Source organism: Toxorhynchites rutilus, chromosome 2 (genome assembly GCF_029784135.1).
Source record: "Toxorhynchites rutilus septentrionalis strain SRP chromosome 2, ASM2978413v1, whole genome shotgun sequence".
NCBI classification, from domain to species: Eukaryota; Metazoa; Arthropoda; class Insecta; order Diptera; family Culicidae; genus Toxorhynchites; species Toxorhynchites rutilus.
The window spans coordinates 236,791,547-236,813,894 of record NC_073745.1 but is presented as its reverse complement, the minus strand read 5'-3'; the positions used below and the strand labels follow the sequence as shown (position 1 = coordinate 236,813,894).

Sequence of the window (22,348 nt, the reverse complement as noted above, 5' to 3'; positions counted from 1 at the left end):
AGGCGCAGACTGCGAACTTTAGTTTTAGCTTTATCAATGAATCAATGGGTGGAATGGGTGGAATGGGTGGAGATTTTCAAATTCGTAGAACAAACAAATACATATCACTGACATACTGTTAACTTTATAGCATGCCCAACTGTTCTAACCAATGAGAGCCGTGTTACAACAATCGACGAAAATTGCAAATTGTTCTTCGTTAATGTAATAAATTTCCTACCCGAACGAGGAAGGTATGTAGAACAATACTTGACGGAGCTGTAACATTGTTGATTTCCAATATTGATTACATTCGTAGGAGACAGAGTTTTGAGGTGACGTTGAACGATGTCCATGTTGTACGACTGAATAGACACAACGACAAGCCTTCTGATTGTTTATGATTGTTATGTAACGTCCAAAACAACGTTAATTTAAATTACTCAAATTAAAGATGACATGATTTGTATCGCGGGATAGCCAAAAGCGAATGTATGTTTACCAAAAGTTTGTTTGTTATATTGAATCTTGTAAGAACGTTAGTAATCTGTTATAAGTATCGATATTTAAAATTACACAAACTTGTTTACACAAATATGTTTATATGTTGCTAGGGATAAGTTCAAACAAAATGTATATTTATATGTTATGTGTTACATGTTATATGTCAAGCTATTGACTTCTGTTAAATCCCACCAATGGACGTAAATAAAATGACTGTCTGCACTGTATGATAACGTTTGTTATCATTTCGTAATGTAACACAATTCGTTCCAAAATATTTGCTCTGATTATCATATTCTTCATTTATGAATAGGTTAATCGTTCCCTGCATGAACAAAGAAAACAATGGAACGAATTACATGTTTCATATATATTAGATTAGTTTCACTCTGATATGGACGGTAGCGACATACAGAGGAAAGACAAAAGAATTGAGTCAGACACAACTTTGACAATACTGTTAAGCATAATTCTTAGAAAATAAATTTAAACGCAAGTGGGAGTAGTTTATCTAATTTCATTAAATTTTTTATGATAACTTAGTGGACACCAGACATGTTCCGAATTCCACGGGGAAAAATAGCTTAGAAATTATCTGTACAGTAGAACCCCGATTATCCGCGAAATAGTCTGGCTAGGTCACCGTGAATAACGAAATAAATGACTAAGAATGAGGTGCAAACACGAAATAAAGATATTTCAGTATGAAAACCAGAAATCATTAAACTATCCATCTGCAAAGTCGTGTCACCAGTGATCAGATAAAGTGAAGAGCATGACCAAAACAAAAGAGCAAGTGCCTACCTCTTACTGACAAATTTCGGGAAGCTCTAGAGAATTACTATGGACCACGCTTTCGCGGATAATCTGTACCGCGGTTCATCCGCTCGCGAATAATCGGGGTTTTACTGTATAAGCGAGTTTGGGGCACTCCAAACAAAGGTGACCATCTATGAGGTACATTGGAGAAGGACCAAGATGACTTCCTTGATGTACGCCCGAGGTATCTCGAAATGGAGAAGATACAGTGTCGGCGATTTCCACTGCCAGACATTAACGATTGTGTCACATTTACCCGAAACCCACTCACCCGAATGACAGTTACCCGAAAGACATTCACCCGAATTCTACTCACCCGAATGTAACAAATACCCGAAAGCGACAGCTACCCGAATGTAACATCTACCCGAATTGACACTTATTCGAATGCGACATTTACCCGAATGCAACAATTACCCGAACGCTCGGTCGGACCTCACTAAAGGATCGTCTCCTATGTTTCAAACAAACCGGGCAATCGGTGGAACACAGGTTTGCTTGCGAGAGGCCGCCGCTTCCGACGGCGGGTCGGCGGCCTACTCGGATTGCGTCACGATTCCTTATCCTCATTAAGTAAATTTCATCACGAAATAATATACTCATGATAAAAATTGCGCTGCGGCGGCAAATACGTAAGTACCATTTTTTCTTATCTATTCTTTTCACATTTTCATGAAAAATTTTATGTTAAAGTTACCTGTTTAATTTTCGGAATATTTCATAACCCATGCTCATTTCTGAATGATCTCTTGGTCTTAAAGAGCAATACGGAAAGGAAAGAAGACAGCATGACAATTGTGCCTACACTAATTTCCTAAAATAACACAGCGCAGTCTTCAACATCTTTTTCGAATTTCCTCATTACAATTTCTCAGTTTACTTCGTAACTTCCTAACAGCAGATTCGACAAAACTCATAAATTGATTTGTCGGAATTTTTCCTTCTTCATTCGGGTAAACATCCCATTCGGGTAAACGTTGCATTCGGGTAAATGTTTATTCGGGTATATGTTGCATTTGGGTGTCATTCGGGTATGCGTTACATTCGGGTAAATGTGCTTCGGGTAAACGTGTTTCGGGTGAATAGGACACAACCGGCATTAACAGATAAGAAGCTGGCGACCGGAAAAATGTTTCCATGCATTTGGAAAGTTTTCACATGATAATGATCGGTTAAACAGCAAACTCATCGGCGACGATAGACTGTGGCAAGCCGGTTGTGCTCTGTTAGGGCAAAAAGCAGTTAGATCACAGAAAGACGACAGACAAGGTACATCACTGACTACTTTGTAAACTTGATCGCTATTGAGAGATTGTTATCGAACAAGTGTTCATGTGTTTCCTCTGGTGCTTCTACATTATTATGTGGAGCAGCTGAATCTTCTTTCTCTGTTTATCTGCATATCTCCAGAAACCCTTCGCGATGAATCGTTTTACTGTTTTTGTTGCCGGCCGAGTGCTTTCTCCAAAAATCAAGGCGGAATTTCGAGTATAACCAATATGAAAAATTACGACGATGAGCATTATGATAAAGTTTTAAGGGAGTAATCCCGTTTATGCTCAAATTGCACCTAAAATTCTTCTTTTTTCTCCATCAGTGCTCACTAGCCCATGTTTACAAAGCTAGTTGTCAAAATTCCTGTACTATACACGAAACAGATAAACATTCAACAGTTCTATTTCAAACTAAAAATGAAGTTAGGCAACAAAATATGTTTAAATATTTAAAAAAGTAATTATCAGCCAGTCCATGCCAAACCGATATAGAGGTTCTCAGATTTTCGTGAAAAGTGGGAGAATTGTTCTTTATCGCAAAATACAGGTTCAACTCGATTATCTGGAATTCGATTCGAAGTATTTTAGTTTTGATTAAAATAAATTGATCATAATTTTTTAATAATTTATTAGAGTACAGTTGAACCCCGATTATACGCGAGCGGATGATCCGTGGTGCGGATTATCCGCGAAAGAGAGTTCCATAGTACAGGCAAACCTTTTTTTTGTTGGGGGGATAGGGACCGCACAAAAAAAATCGCATAAAAAACCGTGCAAAACTTCACCAGTAACTTTAAAAAATTATGTTTGGTACTCATTTTGAAAAAAACTTTTTTTGTGCGGTAGATAGGGACCGCATAAAAAAAGTTTCCCCCAAGAAAATAACTCAAATCCACGCCGTTCACCGTTCCATTTCCTTTTGTTCTCCTGCATTGCGATGGGACAGTTTGCCTTTTCGGTTGCGCGTGGCTGTTTTGTGCTTTTAGTTGCATGTCGAAACGTGTTGCTGTTAGAAATCATGTCATACAAAAACTTAGAAAAACGTAGAGCATTTGATGGGAGGAGGGGAATAATTTCAGAAGAATTATTGAGACGCAAATGTGCTTTTTTCGCACTGAAATACATATAAACCATCGAAAAAAAATAATTGGACGATAACTTTGTCAAATATGCTTCTTTTCATATACCGCACAATAAAAACCGTACAAGAACAGAAAATCGCACAAAAAAACCGCAAAAAACAGGTTTTACTGTAATTCTATAGAGCTTCCCAAAATTTGCCAGTGAGACGTAGGCGCTTGCTCTTTTATGTTGGTCATAGCTTTCATATTATCCGACCACTGGTGCACACGACCTCGCAGATGGATAGCTTAATGTTTTTGTGTTGATAAAACATAGTTTTCATGCTGAAATTTCTTTATTTCGTGTTTACACCTCATTTTAGTCGTATAACGCGTTGTCCGCGATTTTCGTTATTCGCGGTGACCTAGCCAGACTATTTCGCGGATAATCGGGGTTCTACTGTACTTTATAAGTATGATTATTTGAACAAAATTGAAAGTAGCCAGGTAGACCAGGGGCTGAAATAAGGGTAAAAACGTTTTTCTTTAATTCTATTCTTTATTGCATTTTCACAAGTCCAGACAATAAGCGTTATTATTAGACATATAGTGGCCCTTCAAAGAAGATGATTTTTAATGTTTTGTGTCACTAGGGTTCCGTTTCAACTTGTGGACATCTGTAAAAGAATGGAAAAATAAAATGAAAGACTAGCATGCAGTGTTAGCGCTTTCGAATGTTTACTGATAAGGCTTCCGAATCGGCTACTAGGAATCGTTGCTTTTTGAAACCCAGGAACCCACACGAGACTCACTCCACCCTGGGACATCGCTCTGTTGTCGGCCTTATCAAAACGTTGGTTATTCGGAATCTAAAGTTTATTTGCAAATTTTTGTTTTGCATGTTTGCCTTTCAAGAATTTTATTTGAACATAGCAATTTTTCCTTTGCAGTACAGCTGATTATGATTGATGTATAATGTATGATTGACCGTAAGACTGTGTTTTGTTAAGATGAAATTTTCACCTAGTAATAATCGCAACTCGGATGAACCTCATTGGTTACGATATCGTCCCTGCTCAAAGCAATGTTGTTAAGATGAAGGACCGAATAAATATTAAATAAATAAAAATATATGAAAGTGTGAAAAATTGCTAAAATATCCATACACAATATCACAATCAGAGAATATTTTTAGGTCAAAATCATTATTGGAATCTCGCTTTTTAATCCGGAGCGAAATCATGAACCCATCAGTAATTGAAAATTGTAACAAGCTTCTCGAAATGAACCAAACCAACTGAAAAAAAACTGATTACCGATTTAGAGGGTCGAGGAGTACACTCACGCATGCCAGTACGCGATATCTTAGCTACTCGCGACCTTAATTTTATGTTTCTCATATTCTCATATTCTTCCTTCTTCTTCTTCTTCAATGGCACTAACGTTCCTAGAGGAACTTCGCCGTCTCAACATAGTATTACTTGCGTCATTTTTATTAGTACTTAGTTGAGATTTCTATGCCAAATATCACGCCTTGAATGCATTCTGAGTGGCAAGCTCTAGAATACGCGTGATCACAGTGCAAGTCGGAGCAAATTTCTTTGACGAAAAATTCCCCCGACCAGAACGGGAATCGAACCCGAACACCCGGCATGTTAGTTATGACGCTAACCACTCGGCCAAGGGAGCACGCATATTCTTCCTAAGAAGGGCTAATATTATTATTTAGGTCGCATCTCCTACTCCCAATTGTCCATCCTCTCTTCCTTTCCTATTACATAAGCAAACCGTTGAGATAAGATCGTTACAGGAGCTGGAAACATAACAAGGAGGCACTTACTACCAAAGGATACCGATGCTACATCACCTGGCGACGTAATTGCTACGATCCACCATAGGCACTGATGAATATTGTATTAATTACTTAATCTATCTAAACCAAAATATCTCAACTTAATACTAAATGCGCTTAAAGCCATTTGAACTTATTTTGTAATAATTTTGTCACCTAAAATTTATATCTAAATCTATGATCAATTTTGAAACCGATCTAAAGGGATCACCTTAGAATTTCTACCTAAGAGTTGAAGCGAGGAGAGAACAATTCAGTTCGATGTTCACTAGTAACGGACACTGTATGTAAAGGCTAGGATAGGAAACTATTGTTAAGAATATAGTCAGTACGCAATTTATCTTTGGAGTGTGAAGTCAATCCTCTTGCTTCATTCTTGTTCAGTCGGGTTCAAAGTGGTCAAAGAAAAGAATTTTAATAGTGTTTCGACAATGAAAGGAATTCACTGGAATTCGTCCATGTGCAGGTGATCAGTGCAACAGTACTGCATCAGGCACACCTTGCAGCGTACAAATGGCCGAGCATCATTATCGTTGGAGTCAGGGCCCGAAATCTTCGAAGGAAAAATGAGGACCGACCCTACTCTCAGTAGCTTCGCTTCGACTAGAACTGCTTCGGCAGTCGCCGCCAACAAAAATTGACTTAACTAGGAAATGAATATATAGCAAGGATGACTGGTGAACTAGTCCAGTCACTGGTTATTTTAACTGATTAATGAATACAAATCTGCCTCTTCATTCAACTGACTTCAATCCACACTTCCATTTCCCCTGACACTAACTCATACCCGCGTACACAATCTCATTTTTACGTCCATATAAAGAGGAACGAAAACATGATTTCTGATGCAAAAAATTATAGGAGGTTGTGTCCAAAATACGACCGCATTGTTGACGTAGAACTACGGTGTTATTTTAGATAAGTCGCTTGTTTATACCTTAGGATATTATTCTATAATGCTGTGAAATTTTCGAAACAACTGCTTAGTAGAATAATCTCTGAAATGATTTTTTCATTGTAGAATCAGTTGACAATAATTGATTGATGTTTCATTCTTGCCCTCGCAAAACAATACACTAGCTGATCGTATGTCGCAATCTATTTCATTTCAATGCATTGAAAATTTACCACGAACGCTATTCCGGTGGCCTTTTTCGCAACTGACCGGGATTCGGCTACACAACAATGACAACACTTGCAAGTATCAAATATCATGCTACATGTTATTTAGTATTGCCTCAAAGCAATCGCACCTCAGGCATCGTTCGTACAACGTAAACAAAGCGCCAAACAAGCGTTCGCCATAGCATGCATACAGAGCCATACTTTGGTGGCTTGAAACTACTAGGAATATAAACACTTCTCATCATTTTGCGCTACTCTTAAAAGAAACGCTTCTGTTAATATCACTGGCCTCAAAAAAGTTGTATTAGAAGCGCAGCTGTCACCCTTAGTGGAGGAATTGTTGCTACTGGTAAGCGAAACCTAATCACATACAAAATTCCAGAACGACATTTACTTTCTTGGTGACTAAACAAGCGAAATAAACTCTTCTTGTTAATATCAACAACGTCGAAAACAGTAGCAATGCTTCATTATGATCAATATTAGCGCAAATTCAATCCTAGTTGAAGGCAGTTTTGCGACTGGCACGCGAACCGAAATAACTTATAACATTCCAGTAAGACATTCAAGATGCTTGGTATTCCCCAAATATTTTTTGGAGCACAACCTTAACGCCTGCTTCGGCATAATGTCAGTTTAATGCATTGATGCATTCTCAAATACACCAAAGAAGCCCTTATGATGACGGAAAACAAACAATGTTAACTGCTTGAAAAAAGGCTGAATTATGCCACACAGCTTGTACTCTGCTGTAACACCCATCGATGCGAATTCGCTGATGAGTTTGTCAAGAGCGATCGCCTCTTCACCACCAGCGGGGGAAACTTGATTTTGGTTGCTGCCTGGGTAACGGCGTTCACATTTTCGACCGACGCGCCGAAATCGCCTACTTCGCTGTTGTTCGATGTGGTGTCATACACGCGAAGACTCGGTTCAGTGCGAGCGGATTTCACTGCACCAAAATCGCGTGCATCATTAGATGACGCTTGCCTCGAAATTTCATTGCCCCTGGCAATGCGTTCGTTTTTTGCAGGGCTAGAGCCTGCCTCCCTTTTCTTGTTCATCACACACTACGCGAAGCGTTCAATTTATGACGCGGAAAGAAAAAAAAACACGATATGAATAACGAATAACGAACAGAAAAAGCAAACGACGATATCCAAGTTGGATTACCACTGGTGGGGTCCAATCTTAGATCGAAGCGCAGCGAAAGCAAAGTGAACTGGATTGCTCAACAGTCCGATGCCGAATGAGAGTTTGCCTCAGCGAGATCCACTGTTTATACTCTAGGCAAGTACTCCCCTTCATTCTTCTACATTTCCTTTGTTCACGGAGACTTCAAATCCTACGATTTCCCCTTCGTTGGTTGTCGATAAGTTGCTCGTTATTGACAGCTCTGTTCGGGAAAGCACACAAATGGACAGAAAAAATGTATGGGAAAATGGAAACGCCTAAAGTTTTCATGAATTTTAACTATTTACAAACCAGGGGATTCTAATGTATAGCATTAAACAAATCTTAGGGAATTTCCGATTCGTTTAGTATGTAAATCGCTAAAATCCGTTCGCGGTAAAAATAGTTATTAACGTTAACTTTATTTCATAAAAACGTGACATGTTTTCTGATTTGGCACCCTTAATGAAAAACGTAGTTCTACGTCAAAAAGAAGTTACCCCATCAATGGACGGTTTATTATCTACCCATCGTGAACTCAAACCAACGAACTTAGACATTTATCAAGTATGCTATGAAGGTCCTCGTGTTAGTATTAGTTAGTATTAGGCGTGCAAAATAGCGCACACACACTGCACGTTATTTTATACGTGTAAGTAATTTTCATGTGCGATTCAAAAGAATCTACCTTACCTGTAGCGTATGTTAAACCACGTTGAACTCAAACATCGATGCATGCACATGTACATGGGATAGAGAAAGAGAGGAACGAATTCATTTTGGGGGAAGTCACTTCAAAATGCAATGAGGACAATTTGACTGGGAAGAATGAAATGATATAGTCGAGTCGGTAGAGGGAGATAAAGTCTAAACGCCCGACTGACTGTTCAGTCGTTTTGACTATGGATTCAGTCAGTCAGTTAGCCAATTGACTATCCTCAGTTGACTATGACTATGCAGAGCCCTGGTTGGAGTCAACGATTCAACGCCGATAGTCAGCGTCGGTGTATTCCGCCATTGGAACGCTTCTTCTGGGCCGTCGTTTATCGGTCCTTCGAACCGGGTCGAAGGTTCCCCCGACCAGAAAGGCAGGTGTGGTGAGTACACCATTTCGTATTTCTTCCACGCGCTGGTAGTTGATTGACCTGCAGTTGAGGTCAATAACTTGTGTGGCTGATAAAAGTCAAGCCTTTCGAAGCCATTTTGGACGCGCACAGTGAATAGGCTAGACAGTAGGCAGATTTTTCGACCTGTTTGCAGTGGTGAAGCACGGTGTGTGCAACTAGAGAAATTTCAAGAAAAATAACAAACTGATTTGAAAATAAAGTGAAATTAGTAAATTGAAGTTTCATTTACATTTACATCTGGTGGTGGTGAGTGGAAAGTTGAGTCGCGTGGGTGGTACGTATGTGTCGAGAAAGACTTTAACGTTCATTTCATGTATCATCCTAGAGTTTCGTTCGTGTATAAAGTGGCACTTCGTGACGGGAAGGATTTATTCGTACGATTTGTGTTATTTTCCGATGATCGCGCCGTGTAGAAGACGGTACGACGCGCCGGGAAGGAGTCCGTAGTCCGATTTACTTACCGTTCTACCGAATCTCGTTTTCCCGCATTCGATTTGTGGTGGTAGTGAAGTGGTGATAGTAATCGAGATGTCCACCAAACCAGAAAAGAAGCTGGCCGAATGCCTGATGAAGCGCGAGGCACTGCTCGTCGTTCGTGATTCCGTTGAAGTGTTCATCAAGAATTTCGATAATCAAGATGACATGTACCAAATTCCGATCCGTGTTGAGGCGCTGGACAGAATCTATAGCGAGTTTTTGGACCTTCAAACGGAGATCGAGAAATACGATGATGTTGAGAAATTTGAGGAGCATCTGCAAGAGCGAGAAGCATTCCAAGCGCGATACTGTTCGGCCAAAGGGTTCCTACTGATGAAACGTTCCAATGATCCCAACCAACCAGCATTGAATACATTCTTCACTGCAAATAATCATGCTTCTTAAGCGGGATTCCACCTTCGCTCACCCAAGATTGGTGTACCGAAATTCGACGGAGACTTGTTTAGCTGGCTTCCCTTTCGTAATACGTTCACCTCCATGGTCCATTCCAACGCGACGCTGCAATACCTCTTACAGTTATTGGAAGGAGAAGCACACAAGCCATTCGAATCGACCGATATAAGTGCGGATAATTATTCTCTAACATGGGACGCTGTACTGAAACGATACGACAACAAGCTCTATCTGAAGCGTCAACTATTCCGAGCTCTGTATGACCTCCCGTCCCTCCAGAGAGAGTCACCTCAAGAGTTGCATGACCTGGTTGATGATTACCAAAGGCATGTGAAGGCCTTAGCGAAACTGAACGAACCAGTCATCCACTGGGATACCCCATTGATTAATCTGCTAAGCTACAAGCTGGATTCAACAACCCGATCCTGGGAAGAAAAAACGAGTAGCACTGTTAATGTCACTTACGAGGAGTTGATCGATTTCGTGTATCACCAGGTCCGAATGTTGAAGTCCGTCTTCTCCGATCTGCAGCACCGCTCCACTCAGCCCGGCCAAACCAAGGTGGCCGGTCCCACACCGATCCAGAAGAAGCCATTGAAGATGGTATCTAATTCCGCCACAACTGAAATCGAGAATTCCGCTCCGTACTGTATTGCATGTCCAGAGAACCATCTCCTGTTCCAATGTCCAACATTCTCCAAGATGTCCGTTCGCCAACGTCGAGAACTTATATCCCAGAAGCGTTTATGCTGGAACAGCTTCCACTCTGGACACCAAAGTCGGAATTGTACATCCAAGTACGATTGTCGAAACTGTCACCAAAACATCACACCTTGCTACACGCAGTTGCAAACCCGAAGATTCAATCCACTCCTATTGCCATGTCTGGTCAGCTATCCCTGCAACCGAATCCATCCACGTCGACCGTCGTCGAAACCCCAGGATCAGCGAATCCAAACCACCAAGTGAGCCCCAAGTGCAGTTCGATGAATCCACTGTTTTGTTGGAAACAGTTAACCTTCTTGTTGTGGACCAGAATGGCAAAGGGCACTCTGCTCGTGCATTGCTAGACTCGGGTTCAATGTGTAGCTTCATTACAAAGAGTTTGGCAAATTTACTCAACCTCCGTCGCACAAAAGTATCATACTCATCCTAAAGAAACCGGCGTTTCTGAGGAACAGGTATAGATGGAGCAGAAGATCAGGATCACGGCTACCTAAGATATCCTGGACGGGGATATCCGATTGTCTACCTTGTGCCCTCAATGCTCTGGAGAGCTGAGAGCGGGCAGCATGGAACCGGATACACGACCAGACAACATGCTCGATGTCGTGGTAGCCATCGCCACAATCACAAAGATTGTTTGCTGTGAGCCCAATGCGATAAAGATGCGCGTTTAGATTGTAGTGATTGGACATAAGCCGAGATACCACGCGAATGAAGTCACGACCTACATTCAATCCCTTGAACCTTGCATTCGTCGAGACCTTAGGGATAATCGTGTGTAACCAACGACCGAACTCATCTTCACTCCACAGGCGCTGCCAACTTACGAGCGTGTGCTGACGAGGAATGTGGAAAAAATCATTATAAGCAATTTGCCTTTCAAAAAGTGTGCCTTCTGAAGCCCCCATCTTATATAGCGAGTCCGCTCTCTCATTCCCCGGAATCGAGCAATGAGAGGGAACCCGTACTTAGGTAATCTTGAATAATTTTTCGACCAAAACACTCAATAGATGTCTTATTCTTGTTAGGAAATAAGATGAGCGTTTATCAACTTTCATTGAGCGGATTGCCTCTATTGCAAGCAAACCATTTGTCATGACAATTGTCATGCGTAAAGCGAAAACAGCTTGAGAATATGAATCCTGGCAGCTGATCGGAAGCAAAAACTGCCATATTCCAACACTGATAATATCGTTGTTTTGTACAACTGAATGAGGTCTCCTGGATGGGCACCCCACCATGTTCCGGTTATTGTTTGGAGAAAATTGATTCTTTGCTGGCATTTCTGTTTCAGATACGCAATGTGTCTTCCCCAGGTACATTTAGAATCCAAATATGCACCGACGTATTTGAAAAACTTAGAGTGCATGATCGTTTTGCCGGAAAATTGAAGCTGGAATTGGAATACCGTGAACAGATTGTTCAGGGTATCTTGCAACGACTTTTGCAGAACGACGGGATTAGTACCCGTGATGGAAATAACTCCATCGTCTGCAATTTGTCTCAGCGTGCAGTCTCTAGTAAGACAATCATCCATATCATTGACGTAAAAACTATACAAAAGGGGGCTTAGACAGGAGCCTTGCGGTAGACCCATAAAACTGTAACGAGAAGATTTCGAGCTGCCATGAGAAAAAATCATGTGCTTTTCTGACAGTAAATTGTACAGGAAATTATTGAGTGGTTTCATTGGAGTAAAAATCAGAACATAGCATAACTGCATGTTCGAAACAAACATGTTATTTACATTCCATGCAATTGTTGCGCGTTTTCGGGTCTTTTATCGAAGAGAATAATGTGTACCGACCTTCTAGATAATAAATAGACGATAAAGGTTCTGGAATATAAAGTTTGCATATTTCTAATATTCTTTGTCTCTTTATTCTTGGTAAACTAAAAATTAATGCCTTTTTATAGATAGGGCATAAAAAGATGATATAAAAGGATTTCTAGGAACTTCCTTTTCCTTCTCTTGTTTTCTTGTTGATATTGTCCATTATAAAAAAAAATATCCCCGAAACTGTAACTGTTAAAAATTACCATAAGCCACCGATTAGTTTATAGTTTACTGTTTACAATTCTTCCACAAGTGAAATTCTTTCACAAGTGTGTATATGTATGACCATTATACTTAGCGAATAACTATACGAAAGTCAAACATTCACATTTTGCTTTTGAACATATGAATCTAACGACGAATATATCGACCAATAGTTAATATATGGATCTGTTCAATCCAGTTACAAAAGGGACTGAAACCAAATAAGAATAGTCCGGTAATGATCTTATGCATTATATTCAATAAATATTCCACGCCACCAACATTAATTTATACATTTCATTCAACAATATTCTAGAATATGAAAAAAGGCACATGTCCTAAAAAGTTACTCCTATACTCGCGTCGGTGTGTCAGACCGAAAGTGTTGAAAAAGTGGCACACGTTCTCTTTTTACCAACACATGCGATACGCTAAACGATGACGAACGACGAATAACGAAGCTAGAGAGAATCGCAAAGTCGTAGTGTTCATATTTTCTGAGAAATGAACGAATTATTGATTTCTCGGTCTGACAGACCAATGCGCGAATATAGGAGTGTTAATCAAACCTTTTAGTTTGGCTTCTAGAGCTTGGTACTTTCGAAACCATTCCACTAATCCAGTTTTCCTGAATTTTTTGAAAGCGGGTGATTTTTCAAGGTAGACCTTTGAACACTCCTTGTCCCACCAAAGAGATGGAGGACGACGTCGGAAAGTGGTAGCAGGAACACGTTTCTTTTGAGCCTGAAGTGCGCTTTCGGTAAATCAAACTCGATATAAAGTTATACTCTTCGAGTGGAGGAAGTTCATGCATTGAAACAATTGCTTCAGATATTATTTCAACAAATTTTCTCCAGTTAATATTCTTTGTGAGGTCATACGAAATATTGACTGATTCACGAGAGTTTGCTGCTCCGGGAAGTACTGAGGACCCCTGGTGCGTAGAAGAACCGCTTAAACCAGGAAGTACTTGCTTCGGTCTATTCTCAGCACGTTCAATTCGAGTTTTCATTCCAACTTGGGAAGGTCCGGTCGTCTTTCTGGGGAGTGATGAAAAAGAAGTAATTTTTCTTTTCCTGATGGCTCCCTGCGATATACCAGAACTTCCTGCATTGGGAGCGTCAGCAACAGGCTCGTCGTTCTGCAGGATGGAGTAGAGATTGTCCTGAGTCGTTGGAACGGAACTCTTAAGCATTTCTGCATAAGTCCGCTTGGAACGTTCCTTTAAGGAACGCTTGATTTTTTCCCCTCGTTGTTTGTACACATTTGGCACTGAATAAGATCATGAGGAGTCCCGCCGCAATGAAGACACTTGTGCTCTTTCGCGCAAGGATTCTCATCATGGCTCTCTCCATAATCTGCGCAACGTTTTTTATTGCAACAAAAGGCGGCCGCGTGACCGAGTTGCATTTCATTACCCGGGGCACAAACAATCGAACAGTGCACCTATTGCAACGTAGTTTGGAAGGGCGGAACCCTCAAATGTCACACGAAAAGAGTTTGTCCGATTGAGAACTCTTTTGTCATTTTTAAGTGACACAGATTTCAGTCGATCGCATGCAACAATCTTCACACTTTTGAATGAAGAGTTCTTGAAGCGACCGACACCATCGAGTATCTCTTTTCGAGTCAAACCCTTTTCGTTTATTACACCGTCTATTTCAACGTTGCAACAGGGTAGGTATACGCGATACTCAATCACAAAGAGATCACAGCGCGTTATTTTATTCGCTTGGGTCCTGCTGGAGACGATAACTCGTAATTTGTCTGGCCCCATCCGAGTAATCTCGGTAACATCGGAAAAATTCTGTGTCAATTCTTTTGAGATGCGGATGACGTTAAGAGGTTTGGATTTTCATCTAAAGTAAACTATAAATGGGCCTTTGACGCCATCAGGGTATTCTTTTAGACGAAAATCCTGCTTTTCGTCAGTTTCCTCATCTTCGGAGCTTTCTATTTCGTATACATTTGTCATGATTGTCGGTGGGGAAGTCTACCACGACCTACAAACTGGTGTCAAGATTCCCTGCGGTGAAGGGCAGCCTGTATTCGTCGAGACCTTGTTCGGATGGACTGTTTCCGGAAAGATAGTCATCCTGTCATCCGAACTTCCACGTGTTTGTCACCTTACTACTGTGGACCGTAACCTGGAGCAAGCACTCCAGAAGTTCTGGGAGTAAGAAGCCGTTGAATCGTGCACCATGTTAACAGTTGAAGAAAATCTCTGTGAAGAACTGTATACCACTACCACCACTCGTGATTCATCGGGTCGTTACGTTGTCTCCTTGCCACTCACCCGCGATCCGCTCGTCACTCTCGGTGAATCCCGTTCAATCGCCGAGCGCCGCTTCATGAATCTCGAAAAAAAATTAGAGCGAGATCCAACCACCAAAGATGCCTACTGTCGATTCATGGAAGAATACGAACGCCTAAATCACATGAAGAAACTCGTGGATCCTGTAGACCTCCCACACCATTCAGCGTTCAAGACATCCAGCTTCACCACGAAAGTTCGTGTCGTGTTCGACGAATCGTGCAAGACGTCGTCTGGATTCTCCGTGAACGACTTACAACTACTTGGATCAGTCGTTCAAGAGGATCTACTGTCGATCCACATCCGATTCCGCATCCACCGAATTGCGTTCATCATCAACGTGGAAAAAATGTACCGGCAGATCCTGCTGAATCAGCCATTCCGTCGATACTAGCTCATCCTCTGGCGTTCCAGTCCAGATCAACCGATCGCTACGTACAAACTGCAGACAGTAACGTACGGTTTCGCGCCGTCTCCGTTCTTAGCGACTCGCACCTTCCAGCAGATCGCGCAGGACGCAAGTAAGACCTATCCAGCCACAGCCGCGATAGCCCAGAAGGATTTTTACGTGGATGATTTCCTGTCTGGTGCCGACACTGTTGAATCTGCCATCCACATGCGCCAAGAAATATCTGCCATGTTTGCAGCGGCAGGCTTTCCGCTAAAGAAGTGGGCATCAAATTCACCTGGTGTTCTAGCAGACATTCCCGAAGACGATCTAGCGTTTACGCCGTACCATGACCTTCACAACGATCAACCCTTTTCCACTCTCGTGCTCATATGGGAGCCGAGAACAGACATGATGAGCTTCAAGGTTCAGCTCCCACTTCCAGCACCCGTTCTGACGAAGCGGAAGGTTATGTCGTACGTAGTGCAAATTTTCGACCCACTTGACCTAGTGGGACTAACCATAGCTAAACTTTTTATGCAGCGTCTATGGGCGTTGAAAACCGAAGCCGGAGATTCCTATGAGTGGGATCGTCCTCTTCCTTCTCGTTTGCAACGTTCCAGACAAGGATAATACCGACGAGGCAACGAAGGAATAAATAATATATTTTTTATGAAATATTGTTCTGTAGTTTGAGCTAATTAGACTTAAGGTGAAGGTGGAAGGAAACCGTTGTAGTAGTATAGGCGAGCCTAACATGAGTAACATAATTTATAATACATGCGAATTGGGGCTCTTTTGGTATTACCAAGTTCTTCCGAACAGTAACTCGATGTTGATAATAATGTGTTCCTTCATTGATCGTATTTTTTTACATATTCATGTTGGAGAGCTTTAACCCTTTTCTTCGTTGGCCGAGGTAATTTGGTTGAATGTAATAGCTTTCCGTTTATTATTACTGACAGCAGAGGCAACCATGACAGCCAATTGAACAATTTTCCGAATTTTTCCGACATTGCGAAGGCAGATGAAAATTTAATATCTTGTTAGTAATCGATTAGAGTTTGGTTGATATTACTTGATGGGAAATGTGCGAAAACGATCATTTTCTACACACTGTTTCGCCAAATTATTGAATTTCGGGCAAGGAGCGAGGGAGGAAGATGAATGAAATGAGCGCTATTGTGGCAGCCATTTGTGGCTTCCTTCCACCTTCACCTTATGTCAATAATTATGTAGTTATAATATATTTAAATAGTTTAATGATATACAGCTAGATGATGGCTCTTTATCCACTTGAGCCTAATTAAATAAATAGAGGAAGAAAAAAATTGGAATCAATTGAAATAATAGTTTCATAGAAAATTGTCACACTTCGAAGGGCGCAGCATAAATTTTCGCACCACCCTGACGACCTTCGCTATCAAAACACGAAAATTTGCTGGATTGATTAGCTACCAATACTGCACAGGAGAAGGACATCATCTGGGGTGTAAATGAGCACATACAATCTGCTCGCTTCTCTCATCTCTTTACCGCGTAGTGCATACCATCGCACTGGCATTTGTTACTCAGCAAACATTCAGTCTGTCCAGTCAGGTGGAGACCACGCAGTGAGAATGATTGAACTGTACATCGCTCTGTCGGTGCTGGTGATTTGTTTGTATTTCAAATGGTCATGCAGCTATTGGCGCCGCGTGGGTAATATCGATGGACCGCAGCCTCTACCATTTTTCGGCAATGTTTTCGAACAATTAACTGCGAAGAAACATTATGGCGAGATTTTCGACGAAATTTACCGGTGAGTTTTTTTTATTAATAATCATAATATACAATGCCACATACTCGTATATTTTAGATCATATCCATCGGCATTGTGGGTGGGAATCTACGAGTTGTTCAACAAACCAGCGATCGTTGTTCGTGATATGGACCTGGTGAAGGAAATTCTCGTAAGCAACTTTCAAAGCTACAACAAAAACTCCTTCCGGGTGGATGAAACCATTGATCCTCTGATTTCGATGAATCCATTCACTCAATCCGGGGACAAGTGGAAGCAAAGACGGTCGCAAATTACGCCGGTTTTCTCCATGCCCAGAATACGAGCTGCCATACCAATAATTAACAATATAGCGGAGAATTTCATTGAACATGTTACCAATGCTCGTGACACATGTCTCGATTTCGAGGCAAAAGATGTATGTATGGTTTCGGTTTTTCTTAAATTATTTGTACCAAATCATTTTTCTAACGTATAGCTCTGTGCGAAATACACCATCGACGTTGTAGCTAGCTGCGCCTTTGGTATAGACGCCGAGTCATTCCACAATCCCGATGCCGAGTTCCGACGATATGGCCTGGCTCTTTTTAAAGCGGATTCGATCGTTGCTTGGTTGCGTGCTTTTCTGGCCCTGTTTGTTCCGCGAGTTTCATCAATTCTCAGGTTACCGTAAGTATAAATGTACTGTTCATCCTACACTGCAATATTGATAACATTCCTTCGAGGTCAAGCGTAACGAATTCAAGTTGAAAATTTGTTTTGACTAAGCTGCTGGAATTCGGCAACAGCAAATTGCGTAGTGTGCACTAATTATATTTGTAACGAGATAAGAATTTGAAATCGTTGTGTTTGAAGATATTTCTTCCATCTTTTTCGTAGATTTGTCCCCGGGAAGGTAGATCGATGGTTCCGTGGAGTTATAGGAGAAGTCATGCGACAACGTAAGGATGGTGAAGTGAAACGACAAGATCTGTTCCAAGCGATTTACGATTCACTCTCGCAGAACGGTACGATCGAGGTGAAAACCAGTGAGATTGTTGGGCATTCTGTCACATTCCTGACTGAGGGCTATGAAACTTCCAGCACTCTGATGAGCTATATGCTTTATGAGGTTCGTTTTTGATTCGGCAGTATTTTCTCAGATTAATACGATCTCTTTTTTTTCAGCTGGCAACCAATCAGAAAATTCAGGAAAAAGTTCTGGATGAAATCGATTCCGTATTAGAGGAATTCAACGGGAGTCTAACTGATGAGGCTGTCCAAAAGTTGGTTTACATGGAACGCGCAATGTACGAAACACTGCGAATGCACAGTCCTGTTTTCACTCTTCCCAAAATTTGCACAAAGACTATCGAGCTACCTCCTCAGTATCCAACCGACAAGAAGAGGATGTGGTTGAAAAGCGGAATGACGGCCATCATTCCAGTTAACGCTATCCATTATGATCCAGAGATATACCCCGAACCATTCCGCTTCGATCCTGATCGCTTCCTGGAGGAAAACAAGCAGTGCCGCCACCGGTATGCTTTCTTAGCGTTCGGCGAGGGCCCACGCATTTGTCCGGGAATGAAATTTGGACTTACTCAGAGCAAGATAGGAATCGCAACGTTGCTTAGCAAGTTCAGAGTGGAGCTTTCTGGAAAACAAGAGCTTCCACTGGAATTCTCGAAAACGTCTTTTCTGCTGGCACCGAAGAGTGGAATTTGGGTCAAGTTTGAAAAGAGGCAATAAGCATGTAAGTATGCAGCTGAATATTCGAGTTTACTCATAACGATAGAGAAAATATATACGAACATTTCTGGCAACAGTCTATGCGTAAGGGATTTATGCCGAAAATAACTGCAAACACGGCGACAGAGATTTCATCCGCCATTTTATCAGTATAGATGTCATATGTTTTTACTAGAGATGAAACGGATATCCGGTAACTATCCGGTATCCGGCCTATCCGATCATTTTTTGCTATCCGGCCGGATACCGAATATTTGAAAAAAAAAAATAATAAATTTCTTATAAACATAAGTTAAATTATAACACAACTAGCTGTACCCTGCCACGCTTTGCTGTGGCACATTGTGGTTGCATGGTTGAGTTGAATTTTCCAGTTTTTTATGTTGTAACAACAATCCTAGATGTGTTTGGTTGTTTTGTATACTGTATCATAGTTTGAGCTCAATCGGTTCCGCACTTTTCGAGTTTTTGACGCGTACACAAACGAACAGAACATTTTTATATATAGAGAGATAGATGAGGGAAATCGATAAATTTTAAATCACTACGAAACACAATTTCAGTTCATAATTTTGTCAAACACGTGGAAAAAAGATGTTCCTTTCACATAGAACACATATTCATTGCTGAATAGTCGATTTTCATTAGAAGCTCAATTTCAGAAACGCACTCTGATCATATATAAAATCTTTTTTTTCCAATTCTCCATTTTATTTATGCTGTAACAACACTCCTTCAAGTGGATTGTATATTGTGTACAACTTTGAGCACAATCGGTTCCGCACTTTTCGAGTTTTTGACGCGTACACAAACGAACAGAACATTTTTATATATATAGAGATGGGATGAACAATATCGACAAGAAAACAAGTCGCAGGAAGTTTTTAGAAAACCTACTATATCATTTTATATGCCCAATAAAAAGGCATTAATTCCTTGTTTGCCAAGAACACAGAGACAAAGAATATTAGAAATACGCAAACTTGATATTCCAGAACCTTTATCAACTGGTAATTATCTAAAAAGTCATTATAAATTTTTCTTTTCGAAAAAAGACCCGAAAAACACGCTACATCAGCATGAAATGGCATGTAGTTATGGTAGTTTCTGATGCTGATGCACCAATGAAACCTCAATCGATTAATATGTTTTTATGTTATTTTATAGCTCTTTATACTTTCATGAATTATAGTAAGTTGCTTATTCTCAATTAATAATGGGAAAAAAGGCGAACTTCATTATTCGTGTTGAAGTATCTAAAATTACTACGTTTTGAGGAGGCCGAATTAGATGACCATAAAAACTGAATGAAGACGGAGAAAGTCTAAAAAATACTTTCGGTCTGTGACACCGTGCGCGAGTATACGAGTTTTGATTTTGCTCGCGAGTACAGGAGGGTTAAATAACTTGGACTATAACATTGTCGTACTGTACTTAACTCTATCTATAAAGGTAAGAAAGTAAAAATTTTGATTTCATTGTTAATGTTGATCACCCTATTTTTGATAATATCAAAATAAGCGGTCTGTCATGTGCAACAACTTTGTCGAAGACAGTTTCTGTCTAGAGAAAAACTGTCGAGCTCTAGATGCTAATTTCCACTTAAATACACCTCCTGGACCATTGTGCATTGTGGCAACCATTTGTGGCTTCCTTCCACCTTCACCTTAACTATAAACAAATGTTCAAGTATTCAAATGATTTCCATAAAAATAAGTATATTTTATGTCTAATATAATTCGGTAATAAAAACGAACACAGATACAAAAGCAAATTAATCCTAGGGTGAATCGCCAGTCTTGTGCTTTACCAGCGTTTTCTTGTTGCTAATATTCTTAGAGTTCTCCTTCTCATCCGAGCTGGACGAATTTATCGAAATCACATCGCCCTCTTCAGCCGAGGACGATCCGGATTCATCGGATTCATTTTCCTCTTCGCCACCAGAGTCGCCCTCCACACTGCTCTCCTCGTCACTGTCGCTATCCTCATCGTCTGTGCCCTTCCGCTCCTCTAGTATCTGTTTATACTCCTTCACGGTAATCTTATCAGGTAAAACCTGAACCAGAAAATCTAACGCTGCCTTCGATTCGACGTAGGCGGCCAGATGCTTGTAGTCGAGGGTTTTGTTACCCTTCTGGTGTGCGTTCTTCGCAATGTACTCGATGAACATTTCCTAGCGGGAGAATAAACAATATGAAGTTATCTCAATAACGAATTTGGTTCAAGTTGTTCACATACCGCTGCTCGACACATCAGGAATAAAGCGTCTGTGTTGATGGGACCAATCGATGGGGACGTTTTCATCACTGTTCGTATGCGACTAATGGGAAGCTGTGTCAGCTTTTCCTGCTCCATTTCTGCTGGTTATGATGCTATTAAATAATGAAACTAAAACCGGCAAGCAATCTCGAGGCGCAAAATGCTAAATTGTTTTGATTATACAGCCCGCTTTAAGCGTATATCGCCTCGGGGCGGGTTTGATTGACAGCCGATGCTAATAATAGTCCGCGTACTAGATTGTTTGGAAGTAATAGAATGTAACGTGATAACGCGTGAAACTGGTAAACACTGAGGAAAATATAATTCCTCATTATACACTCGACAAAGAATTAGAGGAACAGAGTGCGAAGTCGGGAATTTTTAGTGATTTTGGACATGCTGTAACATTGTAAAAAAAATCAACGCATATCGATGGGATGCGCATCATGTTGTAACTTCAAATTTTCAGGTATTAGAATGTCCTACGTAGATGCTTTTATCTTGGTGTGTGTAGGTGGGCAACAATATCGGGAAGAAATGAAACATTGATTTTTTTCTGTTTTTCAAAGATTTTCTGGACTACCACAATTTTTGGCTAACCAGCTCAATAGCAAATTCATTTACTTTTATCAATCAGCTTTCATTTGGTTCCTAGAAAATCCCTGTAGAACCTTCCAATACAGAGATATTTCAGTTTGAATGAAAAATTACTCTTTCGTTTGTGATGATGAATTATTCAATAAACAACCATCGCATCGCAAAACGAAAGCCAGTTTTGAAAATTTCAATAAATTCTGTACAAGAATAATTTGTTGCTTTGATGAAAAAAAAAGTTTATTGCTACCAGAAGGTTATGCTGTCTATGGGACCAGCTGGGTGTGGTGTACTATGAGCTACTAAAACCGAATGAAACCATTACGGGGGACATCTACCGACGACAATTGATGCGTTTGAGCCGTGCACTGAAGGAAAAACAACCACAATACGAGCAGACACAATAAAGTTATTTTGCAGCACGACAATGCTCGGCCCCAGTTTGAGAAACCGGTCGAAACATACTTGGAAACGCTAAAATGGGAGGTCCTATTGCACCCGCCGTATTTTTCAGACATTGCTCGGTCTGATTATTTCTTTTTTCGATCGATGCAAAATGGCCTGCTTGACCAGCACTTCTCCAATTTTGATGAAGTCAAAAATTGGATCATTGGGGGGCCCATATTAGGTATCTGAGTAAAAAATGTCAACAAAGAATAAACTTTCTCCGTACAATTACCGGCACCTGGTGGGGAGCCCATCCCGAAGAT

General features: G+C 40.7%; 3 protein-coding genes and 1 pseudogene across 5 annotated transcripts in view; 2 read left to right on the top strand and 2 right to left on the bottom strand.

Annotated features, from left to right (window-relative positions):
* The window catches only part of LOC129764518 (maternal effect protein staufen), a 65,355-nt gene extending 64,731 nt beyond the window's left edge, over window positions 1–624 (top strand). For 2 of the 3 annotated variants that reach the window (XM_055763686.1, XM_055763685.1), the window contains exons 8-9: window positions 131–233; window positions 299–623. In XM_055763686.1, the coding sequence (XP_055619661.1) occupies window positions 131–233; window positions 299–383 (188 nt within the window). In that variant the 3' untranslated portion in view covers window positions 384–623. Of the gene's footprint in view, window positions 1–130; window positions 234–298 lie in introns of all 3 variants that reach the window. The other variant, XM_055763689.1, reaches the window with a different exon arrangement.
* A 3,910-nt stretch (window positions 625–4,534) lies between these two features.
* Window positions 4,535–4,721, bottom strand: LOC129772241 (U4 spliceosomal RNA; annotated as a pseudogene).
* Window positions 4,722–16,831: 12,110 nt separating this feature from the next.
* On the top strand, window positions 16,832–18,884 carry LOC129767224 (probable cytochrome P450 308a1). The gene is made up of 5 exons (XM_055767889.1): window positions 16,832–17,075; window positions 17,133–17,472; window positions 17,533–17,723; window positions 17,934–18,165; window positions 18,222–18,884. Exons 1-5 carry the CDS (start codon window positions 16,894–16,896, stop codon window positions 18,783–18,785), a joined length of 1,509 nt encoding a protein of 502 aa, XP_055623864.1. The 5' UTR covers window positions 16,832–16,893; the 3' UTR covers window positions 18,786–18,884.
* A 1,614-nt stretch (window positions 18,885–20,498) lies between these two features.
* Window positions 20,499–21,292, bottom strand: LOC129767226 (chromatin accessibility complex protein 1). Its single transcript, XM_055767892.1, has 2 exons — window positions 21,024–21,292; window positions 20,499–20,958 (listed from the first exon to the last, which is right to left on the bottom strand). Exons 1-2 carry the CDS (start codon window positions 21,138–21,140, stop codon window positions 20,566–20,568), a joined length of 510 nt encoding a protein of 169 aa, XP_055623867.1. The 5' UTR covers window positions 21,141–21,292; the 3' UTR covers window positions 20,499–20,565.
* Window positions 21,293–22,348: the final 1,056 nt, after the last annotated feature.

Bases quoted from the DNA above. Each gene is read 5' to 3' on its own strand.
- LOC129767224 (XM_055767889.1), top strand. From the start codon at position 16,894: ATGATTGAACTGTACATCGCTCTGTCGGTGCTGGTGATTTGTTTGTAT. The intron at 17,076-17,132 runs GTGAGTTTTTTT...CGTATATTTTAG, and splicing joins ATTTTCGACGAAATTTACCG to ATCATATCCATCGGCATTGT. The intron at 17,473-17,532 runs GTATGTATGGTT...TCTAACGTATAG, and splicing joins TCGATTTCGAGGCAAAAGAT to CTCTGTGCGAAATACACCAT.
- LOC129767226 (XM_055767892.1), bottom strand. From the start codon at position 21,140: ATGGAGCAGGAAAAGCTGACACAGCTTCCCATTAGTCGCATACGAACA. The intron at 20,959-21,023 runs GTATGTGAACAA...TTCTCCCGCTAG, and splicing joins TCCTGATGTGTCGAGCAGCG to GAAATGTTCATCGAGTACAT.